Source organism: Trichogramma pretiosum, unplaced genomic scaffold (assembly GCF_000599845.2).
Source record: "Trichogramma pretiosum strain Unisexual culture from Peru unplaced genomic scaffold, Tpre_2.0 scaffold59, whole genome shotgun sequence".
In the NCBI taxonomy this organism is placed as follows: domain Eukaryota; kingdom Metazoa; phylum Arthropoda; class Insecta; order Hymenoptera; family Trichogrammatidae; genus Trichogramma; species Trichogramma pretiosum.
Window position 1 is genome coordinate 1,200,309 of NW_019641668.1, and position 15,127 is coordinate 1,215,435.

A 15,127-nucleotide genomic window follows, 5' to 3' on the forward strand; every position below is an offset into this window, starting at 1 on the left:
AGGCTACAGCTGAATTACAAAAGCTTAGGTTCTAATGAAATATGATGATATTTCTGACATAAAAAATGACACCTTGCTTCGATTTAGTTGAAATATATCACTAAAATTTATCTATTGATAATATTTTATATTATTTTATATAGGAAGTTAATGGCATTTATATGGGATAGCTCTCGATTAGAGTTTGAGGCAGCCCAAGATTGTGAATTGGTTACTGCAGGAGAACTTTTTGGGAGATCTGGATATGGAATTGGTATGCAAAAGAAATCCCCTTGGGCTGATGCTGTAACTTTAGCAATACTTGATTTTCACGAAAGTAAGTTATCTAGCAATATAAAAATACTCCACATAAAAAAATTAGTTGAAAAAATTGCACGTATGTCCCGCATGGATTACACAGCCACAAAAAAAAAATTTTCGAGTCCACCGACCGGACCAGGTGGACTTTATGTTTTAGGGGTCGCGGAATCCGAATCCGGGGTCAGTTTTTCAAGGTTAGCTCATTTTAGAGGTCATTTGAAGGTCAAATAAAGGGAAAGTGGTAAAAAATCTGAAAAAATTCATACATAGGTTTTCGAGGATGCTGAATCCAAATCCGAGGTCGGATGACCTTCAGGAGATCACCTTCAAGGTCATTTGAAGGTCAAACTAAGAGAATACAATATAAATATCCGAAAAAAATCATAATTATGTTTTGAGGGTCGCTGAATCTGAATCAGAGGTAATTTTGATTGTATCCAGCTATATAAAGGTCATTTGAAGGTCTTTTTAGATAATGAAAAAAGGTTAAAAAATCTGAAAATACTCATACATAAGTTTTTGAGGATGCTGAATTCAAATCTGAAGTCACATGACCTCTACAACCTCACTATCAAGGTCATTTGAAGGTCAAACTTAGAGAGTTCAATATTACGATACGAAAAAAAATCAAACTCCTATTTTGAGGGTTGCTGATACTCAATCAAAGTTGAACGATTTCTTGGAAGATTTCTCTAAAAACCATTATTAGTCCAGTCAAATTAGTTTTGAAAGTGAAAAAATTCGCAACCGGCGTTTCTCACCGGGATTCGTTAGGGTTCGATGGTACGAATGAAGTAATAACAAATGCCACAGTTGAGTCGATTGGAATTTCAACAATTGGGCCCTTTAAAATTAGGAAAATTGGTTTTTCGGCTACAGATTGAAAACCGTACATTTTATAAAAAAAAGTTTCAAGCAAAAGTTGTAGGTCCTTGCAAGACCTACAATTTGACATATATAACATTGGAAATCGGTTCATTTGATTATCGAAAACGCCTCAATGGTCAATAACAACAAAAGGGACTTACAGACATCGCAAGAATATCTAAATGGGCTCAAATCAAAGATAACTACTTATACTTTTGTAAAATAACATATTTTTATCATAGATTACAAAATAAGAAGTAATTATCTTTGATTTTAGCCCACTTAGATATTCTTGCGATGTCTGTAAGTCCCTTTTGTTGTTATTGACAATTGAGGCGTTTTCGATAATCAAATGAACCAATTTCCAATGTTATTTATATCAAATTGAAGGTCTTGCAAGGACCTACAACTTTAGCTTGAAACTTTTTTTTATAAAATGTACGGTTTTCAATCTGTAGCCGAAAAACCAATTTTCCTAATTTTAAAGGGCCCTATTGTTGAAATTCCAATCGACTCAACTGTGGAATTTGTTATTACTTCATTCGTACCATCGAACCCTAACGAATCCCGGTGAGAAACGCCGGTTGCGAATTTTTTCACGTTTAACATAGAGTCAGATCTAACTGGACTGGACTATATGGGTTATTCAATAATCCATGTGGAGAAGTTAAAATCCACGACGATACGCCGACAAAGCATCGCGGATATTTCGAGCCAGCTCGCGAAACAACTCCAAGATCTCGGAAGTTTTCTCGGAAAATCATCGTGGATTATACAATAATCCACGTAGAGAAGTTAAAATCCACCGAGTTTAAATTTTTTAAAAATCATTTATGATCCGCGTGGATAATACATAGATACCCGTTGTCCGATCTACTAAATATCAATTTCTTATCCTCGTAGATAATCCATGCGCATATCCAAGCAATTTTTTGCAAACGAGTAGTTAAGTTTAATGAAAAATAATTATAATAGCTTAAATACAATGCTTTCCATTTATCAAAATTCACTATTTCGTAGGTGGTTTTATGGAAAGTTTAGATAATTATTGGATATTACAAGGGAATCCTCAACAGTGCGAACAATTTGAAAAAACACCAAATACTTTAGGTCTAAAAAATATGGCTGGTGTGTTTATTTTAGTAGGAGCTGGGATTATTGGTGGTATTCTTCTTATTGTGATTGAAATGGCTTACAAAAAACATCAAATTCAAAAACAAAAAAAAAATGAACTGGCAAGACACGCTGCGGATAAATGGCGAGGTGCTATTGAGGTAATGAATTTTTCATATTTTTATCAGTACTATTTTATGGATTGTGTTATACTAGTATAAGAAAAAAATTGTATAGGAATCTTTGAATGGATTTAAATAAATAAAAGACTATGAACGTTTAATCACTTTTTCGAACCATTCAAAATCTAAACGTCTACAGTGACGAATGGCGACTGACTATATGATAAGAGATCGAAAATTACAAAGTTTGCGCAGAATGTATCGATACGGGCCTTACAAAATTGGAGGAACCGCAGACAGAGTTGTGAAAAATCCATGGAGGGAGATGGCGCAGCTGTCGAAAAATAAGAAACTAGACGTATTGCCAACTCATGAGATGATGCGTACGAGTTTTGAATTTTGTCATCGGTTAAACACGAAATGAGCCACAATGAGAATTATAAGTCATTAAATAATTTTATAATATAAGGAGATTATTAATAATATTATTGCATTTTCAAAATAATTAAAGAATCTTTATTTTTATAAATTATTATTTAATTCGTAGAGACATAAGTACGATTGATGACAACTACGATCGAGAACTTCTTGAAAATTGTCGATTATTTCAACAAATTCATCATCATAAAATATCCAATTTTTTGTTGCTGAATCATAAATGTACGCAGTGTAATGTCCACTATGGACATGTGTCCCTTCGTGACAAATTATTCCGATGAGCGAATAATTGTTTTCTCCAATGTTATCTCTGAAAAAATTATTATAAGAATCTTAAGTTGAAAGTATTATATAAATTAGTCTTAAACAATAAAATATTTACTTACACAAACAATGAATCACAATTGATAATATCGGACATATTCACTCGATTATTTCGTTTAAATAATTTATGTCCAACATTACTATATCGGCACACAGCAAACAATAAATATGGCTGAGATTTTTTAAAATAAGCTCTAACCATTGTATGCAAAGTTTCTCTTTGGCATGTCAGACAATCTAAGGACGATAATTTTTTTTTAAATAATTGACTGATTAAATTATTTAAATGTTGATCATCGTGGCCCATATTTTCGTTGAAGTACAAATCCAGAATAAATCCTGTATCTTCAATTTTTTTTTCTTTTAGACAAAACAAACATTGAAACGTTTCTACCAAGCAATAAGTGAAATCCTCAAATGCTGGAGAAATAGCTTCAAAGTTTGTACTAAAGTAATGAAACAAGTTCATAATAAAATCATACGCATCTTGTTGTTGGTTGGAAACAAAAGAGTCATTCAAGACGTTCAATGATTTTTTTAAATTTCTGGAAATAATAATGTAGTTAAATAAAATTTATTGAAGTTTTTTATTCGTGTAAAAATATACTTACGTCAATGTTTTTTCGATTTTATATACACCGAAAATTTCAAATTCTAAGCACTTTTTCAATGCTTTAATATTCGATAATAAATTATCGTCGTGATCCGTGTTCATTGTTAGTATATCGAATATTGGTGATTTCACAAGTAACCGTAGACTAGCATTTAGCCAACAAGAATTAGTTCCCTGTGGATTTGGAAAGCCAACTTTTACTTGGAAATTATCAATATCCAAACCATTGCAATGAATGCACAAATTACGGTCTTGGCAATAATATCCTTTGGCAGCACATCTTTCATGCAACCAACGACGACAATTTTGACATTGATAATTATAATTATTATCGTTTTTTGTGCATCCCAAACACTCATCATTCATTAATGCAGACTCTTGCATTAAATACTCAGCAACGTCTATTCGAAATTCGTCGGGTTGAAAGATACCTTCTTTTGAAAAATCATCGTTTGCCGCCAGATTCATGTAATGCATTACAAATAGTCCACAATTGTAAGTATCTAATTGCCTTGGCTTTGGAAATGCTGGTACTATTTTCCACTGGATTTTCGTTAAATTCCATTCATTATTCGGGACTAATCTATTGTAATCATTTAAATAATCTATAAAATACGTTGCTGCCATAGGTAAACTGCATTGATCATACATAGGATCTAATTCCATCAATTCTCCCTTTTCAACGTCAGCAATTAGTATCATCCAGTGAATTCCAAGGCAAAATGGCATGAATAATTTTCCTTCTATAAAATGTTCGATTTTATAACCAATAAAGTTTTTATTTTTTATTTCATCACGGTGGGATCCAAGGATAAATTGCGTAAATGAAGTCGGTAGAAATGAAATGTTCTCCCATTCTTTCGCACAAATTTTAGCTGTCATGTAACAATCAATTACGTACCCGTTTACATAATTATTTGACTTCAGTGACTGCAACTGATGTGATTGCAACATTATCCATGGGCGTTTCAAGGGATCAAAATATGCCAATTCACAAAGCTCATATTTGGCCAAACAAGTTTCAATTGGGGGGTTCATTTCTTGAAAATGATATTGCATCACATACATTTTTACTTTTTTCATACCACTAAAAAAGGCTCCATCTATTTGCGGCCACATTTGATTAATAGATAATTCAATATTATTTTGCCCGTGGTTGGTTTTTTGGCTCAAAATCGAAAGATTTTCATCGAAAATATTTTGATCCACGTCCATTGAATCATCACGATTCTTTTCGAAAAACTCAGTTACATCTTGAGAAACCTCTTCTAGCAGTTCATCTTCCCCTAATTGCATTACGTCCAGTTCTAAAGGAACTTCTGCGTCTTTCATACTCCTCAGCAGTTCATCTTCCTCTGATTGCACTACGTCCTGTTCTAAAGGAACTTCTGCGTCTTTATCAGGAAGGTTGAGAAGATCTGTAAAAAATTATCTTGTATGGTTATAATAATAGGTGTGTTTTTGCTTTAAAACCCGAAATCGTAAAACAGTCGTGCACGCATAGTTGCACTCTTCACTCCACGCGTCTTTACTTTAATTACTCCAGTATATGAGACTTCGTGGCACTCGAAGACATCGATATAATTGCTGAGTACTTAAAGAGAGTTCCAATGAATATTAGAATAAACGCCAATAGTTTTAAGTATCACAAAGGCTCATTATGGCATATTTAAGGTAAAAATACGTGGAGGTTACAGCAAGAATAATTTGATTCTTGACGTAAACCTGAGCGAGTTCTCGATAACATTATTGAAATTTCAATCAGCGCGTGAGCAAGAATATAATATATGGAGTAAAAACTGTGAAAAATTACTACAACTTATATAAATATACAATTATTTTGCGCTCGTATTATAGAATTCGAGCAAAAAACTCTTTATAGAGAGCTATGAAGAGGAATTAATCTGATACACGTTATTTGTAAATAAAATCGACTAAATAACATTAGGACGCCTTGTTATATCGCTAATTTATGTCAGGGGCATAATTATATCGAATCATACGATGAAAAGTGCACCATTCAAAATGGTGCAAATTACATTTTTAAAGCTAATCATGTCATACTATCAACGGGGCGCACAATCACGAAATTAAAAGCTCAAAGGACTATTCTCCCAAAAATGCCACAATGTAACCCTCGAATAATTTGAGAAAGATGATGAAAGAATGCTCGACTAAGATAATTTTTTTGGATCTACAAAAATTTAAAAAATTTCGCGAAGAAAATTAAAAAACTTTCGTTCTTCACTCGACTCCATTCAGCTCTCTCTCTCTCTCTCTCTCTCTCTCTCTCTTTCTGTCTCTCTCTCTCTTGTTCGCCGTTTTATCAATACAGTCAAAAAAGATAATTTTTACATAATCGATCAGTATAAAAAAGCGCTCCGAGTTTATCAAACATATACTAAGCGCCATTAACTCGGCTGCTGCTGAAGGAGCACTTAGCGCGTTTGAGAGGGAAAATGTGCTAGCATTCGAAAATTTTTTTGCTTGACAAAGCTCGACAAAAACAATAAGAAGGGCGATATTTACACCCTACACATATAAAGCGGGAGATATACATATATAAATAATGCAATACATGAGTGCAGAATGAGTCTAATACGCGGTGCAGAAATTTAAAAGTTTATAAAAAGGACGAATCAAGGAAAAAGATCGATGTCATAAATAATTCAAAGAAGAAGTGGCATATAAGAATTCAATTTCTGACTGACACGAGCGCGATCAAATAAGTATATTAATGTTATGCACACAAACCATTTATTAACACCAAGCTATTTATCGTGGGCAATCCTAATTCACTGCAAGTTTGACTCGACTTGGGGAGCTAATTCACGCGCGCGTATATTGTTCCAAACATTATTAAATAGGGTATTAAATATTAGAATTGATAAAAAAGTTACCTTCGATAAGTGTTTTGATTGGACCTTTGTGTTTCTTTTTTAAAGATTCCTTATCAATATACTTCGTTTTTTGTGGCCTTTTATAGTAAATACTTTCTAGCTTGCATGTCTTCAAATAATTATCATCAAAACCATAATGCTCCGATAGTGTTGCTTTACGTTTGTCCTTATTGGCACTGGCTGGATATCTAGATTTTACCTTAGTACATTCTTCCAGCATTTCGTCATCAGGTTCAAACTGTAAGACCCCACCTTGACTTTTTATAAATTCTGATGATAGCAACTGTCCGCGAAGATTTTCAAAGTTAAGTCGATTTTTTTTGTTTGTTTTAATTAAATTCATACTGCTCCATACACGTTCTGCACTCGCATTTGAATTCGCTACGGAGACAAAACAATCAAGAGCAAAATTACTTAATTCTTGGAATAAAATATTATTTTCTTCATCTTTACAACTTAAAATTTTTATCCAAAAAACATCTACGTTTCCTTCGATACGTATATCTTCCGGTATTTCATACTTCAATAGATTGCTCCATTGATGGTTAATTTTGTTTTTCACAATCTCCGGAATCGGCACAGGACAAACTTCAAATATATCATTAAGATTCGGATGCAATTTATGAAAATCACAGGATAATGCGTTATCTTGATTAAATACATCCAAACTGGACGTAAATTTCTCATTTAAATTAAGTCTCGTTTGCAATTCTAAACACGTTGTTACAAAAAATTTGCGACAAGAGCTTAAAATATTTTTTCTTTCTTCTTCATTAACTAATTCCATCGTAAATAGAGAATCGTGTGCAAACTTCCCAATATCTAAAGCATTCAAATGCAGCCATTCTTTTTCGTTTTGTGGATCAATTTTACTTAAATCGTCGATGTGGCTGTCAATATAATCCTTATTAATGAAGCAATGCAAAATTTCAATTAATAAAAGTATCATTCTATTATGACTTTTAGTTGAAATCGGCGCCACTGATTGCAGTAATGCGTTAGTGATATTAAATTTTGTTAAAGCAAACTCCAAGAATTCGTAATAGATTTTTGTCTGCGGTTGGCATAACAATTCATGAATTTCTGTGGCCGATATTGGATTTCTTTTATCGTCAGATTGTTCCTTGAAAAATTGTGTCAATGCTGTCCACCTGCTTAAAAGATAGGTTACACAATGACAGACTGTTAGCCAACGCGTAAAACAGGGATTTATTGGTCTCAACGCGTCAACTTTAGAACCTTCTTGTAAAAAAGTCCAATATTTCAAGCGCTTAGGGCTGCCATTAATGTAATTGGTAATAGACGATAACAAATTCAAAATGTTATTTGGCAGACAGTCATAAGCATACTTTGCGCTCAAGTGCTGTATGTGACAGTTGCATTTATTTATTAAAATATATGAAATATCTTGCTTTAATTTAGATGAAACAGAATTATGCTCTCCCATCATCAGATTGCAGGTGTCTGCACAAAATCCAGAAATATTATTTATCGAAACATCCTTGCTTTCAAAAGATTTTACAATTAATTCTTTTAATCGATCTGCTGATGCAACTTCATTTGGAGCCGTGTATATCTCTACAAGATCCCAAAGAGTCTCATTGATTTTTTGTTGTTCATTATCCACGTATCGTACGACTATACACATTGAGTGTGTTGTAGAAACATCAGTCGATTCATCGACAATAATTGAAAATTTGTTATTTTTTAAAATTTCACTCAAATTTTTTATATGAGCTGGAGCTAGTATTCTATTCATTATTTCTCCTACTCTACATCTATCGAGGTGCACATTTTTTATGATTTCTGAATCTGTAATAACATTTTTTACCACTGGAATGAGTGTATCTATGGCTCTTTTAGGGAGATTTTGTGATGCTACATATGCAGTAAATTTCAATTCGGCTCGAACAGCTTTCTTTTCTATATCTCCGAGAAACGAAGGATTTAATTTAGTTTTGTGACCAATTGATCCTAAGTGAGTTTTTAAATTTGTTGTTTTAGGGACCAAATCTAAGTCACAAATAGAACAATTTGCGAAACCTGGTTTTTTAATCGACCTTCGCAACCATCCCTTATATTCATCTTGAGTTTCCCAAGAATCTTGATACCGAATATATTGGTTATTTTGATATCCTTTGGAGAGTTGCATTATCACGTTCTTTTTCAAAAGTCCACCTACATTGAAATCGAGAAAATTGTCAGGCTATCGCGAAATTTATTTGTTGTAAAAAACCGTGATAATACGTATTTTCAATGTTTAGTGATTAGTTTATTTACGTATACGTTACACGAAAAACATTGATCTCTGGTCAATCATTTTAAAAATTACATTTATTGCCACTTAAACTTCTGCTCGAAAAGTCTATCTATTCAGTTACTACATGTAAGTGCCAAAACATCGCGAAAAGTTTTTACACAATTCACTGCAGAATGACTTGTGCAAAAATTATTTACATTCTTACTAAAACCTTAAGTGAATATCTATTAATAATCGTACGACATTAATCAATAATCAAACAATTGTTAAAGAACGAAAGATATTCTATTCGTAAACAGCTCAGGCATCCTTGTGAATTGTGGTACAAAAACTTAATATCCGAACTGTATCAAATATGTTGAAAGACAGTTCAATTTACCTTTTTTATTAACCTTCATCTTCATCAGGTACAATGTAAACAATCGTATACACGTTTCAAAAATCCAAATAGAATAATATCCAACGATTATCAAAGACGAGATTGATCTTGAACAGATGTGTTTTCACCAGGATGAAACTTGCAAATATGATCTGCTGCATTGTTTCTGCTCAAGACTTGTCGACGATCATTTCCAAGAACTTTACAAAACAACTCGAGCTCGCAATAAAAACGCGGGAGTTCCGATACGTGCAAAATATATTACATTTTTATGTAAAGATAACTTATTTAGTTGTGTGTTTTAATAATTACTTTCGGCATCAAATCATATACTTCATTAATAATTAATTATCATCATAGGGTAAATGAATTATTCAAAGTCAATTGTATTTATTAGACATTCTTTATTCATTTTGTAAATATGATATTATTAATAATCTCCTTTAATTATAAAATTATTTAAAAACTTATAATTCTCATTGTGGCTTATTTTGTGTTCAACCGATGACAAGGTTCAAAACTCGTACGCATCATCTCATGAGTTGGCAATACGTCTAGTTTCTTATTTTTCGACAGCTGCGCCATCTCCCTCCATGGATTTTTCACAACTCTGACCGCAGAGAGAACGACCCTCGTTTACCAGAGGTTTTATACACCTTAACTTCAACCCCACCTAGGCGGTTGCTGCGTACATCGCGACGTCAATATGGGACTATGATTGACACATGCCTTGCATAAGCGCATATTCTATTCTATGATCTTCGGCGGCGTCGTTGTCTTATTGTGTGTAGGCTGCTACCGTCGGGTTGAGGGCGATACTCGTTGTTGCCGGCTCTGACGGCGGTACGTTGGTGAATTTCTCAGCACAAGGCCTGCTGGGCGGCAGGAGCCATTGAGGATAATATAGCTGTTGAATCTGCCAAAGCTATCAGAGCTGTTGCTCAGTCCAGTTGCACACGACACTTGAATGCACTCGAGAGCACTTGTACTTTTCACTCGGTTGTTATAATTACGATCAGGCCGAGTTTCGCTTATGACAGTAGTTGGAAGTCTTATGAATCCTGGCATAGTTCCGCCTTACTCAACTTTAAAATCCGATCTGCTTCGAACTTGATTTTTGTCCAGCTTATATACTGTTCATTGTCATTCTCATGCTTCAACATCTTTAACCCTTGTTTACTGAAAAGTAGAGGAAAGCGCATATCGCTATCTTCGACATTGCTCAACATAAATGCTATTTTCATGGATTCGCCGAATTATGATGCATATTGTGTCTAAAACTATTATTGTTCATTTTCAATGTCGTTTGACGCATGGTTATGCCCTTCAATATATTTCCATTGCAGTCATATGTCTTGCACGTGCTCATACTTGTTTCATGTACGACTCAAAAACCTCAAAAACTTCCAAGAAAACAGAATTAGTAGTATATTACTGCTCTAGGCCGCGAAAAACAGAAAAGTATCAGGGTACGTGTAATTAGCGGCAAGACGAAGCCGAAGACAATAAACACGTGCCCTGAGGCTTTTTGTTTTCACGGCTTAGGCCTGTATACTATTTTTCATACCCCGTAGTCCGAAAATAGCTCTTCCCATTTAGCGCAGCGGCCGGGAAGTAGTCACTTTCGGGCCACGGGGTATGATAACTCATTTTCACCTATATTTAGCAAATCGAGAAAATCGGGATGGCAAGATGGCGACGCCTCGGACCTAACTTCACTCTCCTGCGGGCATTCTATTTTATTCCCGTGTAAGAAATACTATTTTTCTTCATCCCCCCGCGAAATTATCTAAAAAAAAATATTCATTCATATATACATTAAATTTCAAGTGCATTTAAGCTCCCGCCCAACATTTGCGGCACGAGCGTAGCGAGCGCTGCTGGTTGGGGCGGGCATTCAAAACTGAAATTACAGAAATTACTAATGAGACAATGAATAATTAAAATTAAAATCTCGTGGTAACAAAACACAAATTTTTTTATTCTTTACAATTCTTGCATGAATAATAATAATTAATTACATTACCATTAAATGTACAATTATTATATTTAACTACAGAATTTTTAAATAAAGTATGCTTATCATTAAACTCTTGATTAGAAATCAAAATTTCGTTTTCTTTTCCATTCTGCTGAACTTCGTGGTCTAAAGGGTTAGTAATTTTAGATGAATTTTTGAATCTCTTACTCGGTGATTCAACATTGTCTCTGTTAAAAAAAACCTTAACAGCGGGTTTTGAAAAAAAACTTTGATTGCGATTGATACTTGAATTGCTAGTTGCTCTGATCAGTGATTTATCCGTAGTGATTGACTTATTATTAGCTGTTACAAATGTCGGGCTCAAATTTCCTGTTTGTCTCGAATAAGCGGTGTCGTTGTTATCTGGTACTAACATCTCAGTAGAAAAATCTTCCCAGTGCAAACTTGAAAATTCATTAATATTTTCTCGGTTTTCTGATTAAATTTTTTTTACATTTTTGCTGCTTGATGACTCAAAAATTAATGACGTGGAAGTATCTTTGCTTGTTGATGGTTTAGGTACGAATTGCTTTGCATCGTTTTTATTGCTTGGTGGGTTGATCGGATCAGCGCCACTTGTTAAACGATAAAAAATTTCTGTCTATTGCGCATAGAATTTTCAATATAGGGGAAAACGGGGCACGTAGACTCTAGGGGCACGATGCTCAATATAAAGTTTGTAATAAGAATAAATGAAAATTTAAACAGACCAATATCAAGATGAGAAGTCAATGAATACAATGCAATAGTCAAAAGTCATAATTTTTGCATATTAATTAAATGACAACCAAAATAAAGGAAGCGTTGAAATCAGTGCTTCTTGCCCCAGCGTGGGTAAGAGTAACTGGGCTCGGGGCAAGAAGAGCGCACTAGAGAAGTAGGTTGCTCATGCTTGATACTGTCTGCGCGCACATTGTTAATAGACGTAATTTGTTTATGAACTGAAAAATTATGAAAAAAGTTGAATACATAAACATGTAAGTATAACTTTTTAGCTATGATTCAAATTTTTACAACACAAAATCTCTAAAATATTCAAAATATTTTTTATTCGAAAAAAATCGAGTTTAGAGGATAATCCTCGAAATTTTTTGAGATGACCTTAGAAAATTAGATTTTCCGTAATTTCGGGAAATAAACAATCTTCTCCAAAAATATTTAAAAAATTTACGGATGTTTTTTAATTAATTATACAACTTATTCGTTCTATTTATTACTCAAATCAATCGTTTTTGCGATAAAAAATAATTGGATTTTTTGTATAAACAATTAACTTCGGGAATGCCGTTTTGCTAAAAAAAGCTAATTTGAAAGTCTGTGAAAATTTCTGAGATACAATTACACTATGACAAACTTTGATCATATTTATGGAATTTTTCATCGTAAAACTTTGAAAATCATTTCCAGTTTAAGTTTTGCAGAAATTTTTACTGCTTGTTTTGTTTAGATATTCATAGCTTTTTTACTACGTTTTTAATCCTAAATCTGAACCCGGATTCGAAAAAGGCATTGGATTTCATACTATCATTGTGAATTTAATCGTTTTTGTATTGAGTTAATAATTGCGATCGGCGACGAGAAAAACAACAACACAGTAAATATGAGGTTAAGTTTGAACGAAAAGTCAGCAGACCGCCGTCACGAATCGTCGTAATGCCTGGCGTACCGCGACACTAATGCCCCGCTTCAGGCGCTACTCTTGCCCCATTAAGACATGTTTTTAAAAATTAAATATTTCATAAAATATTGCGTTTAATGAAATTTTGAAAAAAGCCTTTTCATCGGGAAGACATGACTGTTCTTATGAAAAAAAAGCGGTAGCATAAAAAGCATTATCAAAAAAGATACAGAAGTGTGAAATAAGAAATTTTTGTGATAATTTTAGCGTATTTTTGTTTCGAGTTAAAATTAATAACATAAACGTTTTTTCGTGTCGTTTTTGCATGTAATCGATACTTACAAGTATATTTTAACAATAAGTGGGAAAAAAATTTATTTAAAAAATCATTATCATTGAAAAAAACAAGAAGTCGTATTACCCCGCAAGTTACACTTGCCCCGCTCTCCCCTATCCATGACAAACTTTGTCCGACATCCAACCGCCTAATTGCTTTACTTGAGCAAAATCGGCGCCTGATTCAGCTAGAAAAGAGGCTCCAGTACGTCGATAACAATGGCCAGTATATAGTTTCGGATCTTTTAGACCCAAGTAGTCAGCAATGGTTTCAGGCACATCGTAAATTTTATTTATTCCAATCACCTGACGCGCACATTTGCCTGACTGATAGCGAATGAAAAATTGGTCCGTAAAATCACCAGCTGGCCGGAGTAATATATACTTTTTTACAATGTTGTAAAAAAGTGGTTCAATTATAAGTTGGCGAGATGCTTTAATGGTCATGCTACTATAATTATTTTTGGTTTTTTGAATGGATACCAAATATAGATTTTTCAAATCTTCAATATCGTTTTTTTTTCAAATTATGAATCTTATCGCATCTTAATGCACCAGAAATCCCGAAGATAAATATAACCTGGAACAAGATTGAAAATATATGTAATAATAATTATTATAAAATACTTTTGATAAAAATAAAATTTATAATTGATAATTATAATTACTTTGTCAGCCAAATGTTTGTCATCGTTAGCTTCATTAATGAATTCGCACACTTGATCCCATTCAAAAATCTCCGATTTTTTAGGTTGGTAACCTTTCGAATTGTTTTTGAGGGTAGCTTTTAAATTTAAAAATTGACTTATATCAATCCCGTTTCTTGCATTCAAATGTTTCTTCGGCATTGACCAGATACTCCATAGCGTAGGTGGTTTCAATTTTTCTTTCAATTCGTTGAAATATATGAGTAAATTATTCTCGTGCCAGCTTAAAAGGTTGCATTGTCATCTAACCAATTGTGGTAGGCTTGATACACTTGCACATATCTTTCGCTTAATTTTTTCGGCAATGTTTCGGTATGTATTATTTTACGAGCTTCTTCATCGAAATTTCTCACTACCATTTCTTCATCAGATTCATCATCCGATGATGAAATAGAATCACACATGAAAAAATATTCTACGACTTAAAAAAAACTCCTGTGTAGGTTAATGTACCGAACTGTCAAATGCTTTCGCTCGCGAATGTTTCAGTGGGCAAAAGCTCAGCTTTTTCTAGCCTATGCGATCGGCGAAACGAAATACTTTCGCCGGACGGATGGAGAAAATACATTTTTCTCAGTCGTCGTTCAGACTTTAAGTAGAACAGATGTGTTATTGTTTGTTTACAAAATCAAAGCAAACTACACTAGGGACATGGCATCGGTTTGATCCTCGGCTTATAGTGTTGTGAATAAAAATCGTCGTATTATTTATAACACACTTTCGTTGTTCTGAACCAAAACCATGAGGGGCACTGCCGAAACAGAAACCCCAATCAAGAAGAAAAAAACTCAAAAATAATAAGTCTCCCGGCTGCGATGATCTCAATGGAAAAACTATGAAAAATTGTCAATAAAAGCATTAATATTTGTTACTATACTTTTCATTTCATGCTTTCGCTTGAAATTCTTTCTTCAACTATGGTTAGTCGCTCAAATCATTGTCATCGCCAAATCGGGTAAACCTTCTGAATCATTAACATCGTATAGACCCATACTATTAACAAGATTAAGACCAATCATCGTAGAGAAAGAACTAATACCAGCACACCAGTTCGGATTCCGGGAACAGCACTCCACAATTGAACACTATGCGGAGTCTATTTTTGTCCACAGGAATTTGGAATGAACCGT

General features: G+C 33.7%; 1 protein-coding gene across 1 annotated transcript in view; it reads left to right on the plus strand.

Moving 5' to 3' along the window:
* Positions 1-2,967, plus strand: part of LOC106651280 (glutamate [NMDA] receptor subunit 1) — a 90,099-nt gene extending 87,132 nt beyond the window's left edge. Inside the window, exons 15-17 of the mRNA XM_023460334.1 lie at positions 144-316; positions 2,188-2,441; positions 2,950-2,967. Coding sequence (XP_023316102.1) covers positions 144-316; positions 2,188-2,441; positions 2,950-2,967 — 445 coding nt within the window. The remainder of the gene's footprint in view (positions 1-143; positions 317-2,187; positions 2,442-2,949) is intronic.
* The last annotated feature ends 12,160 nt before the right edge of the window (positions 2,968-15,127 follow it).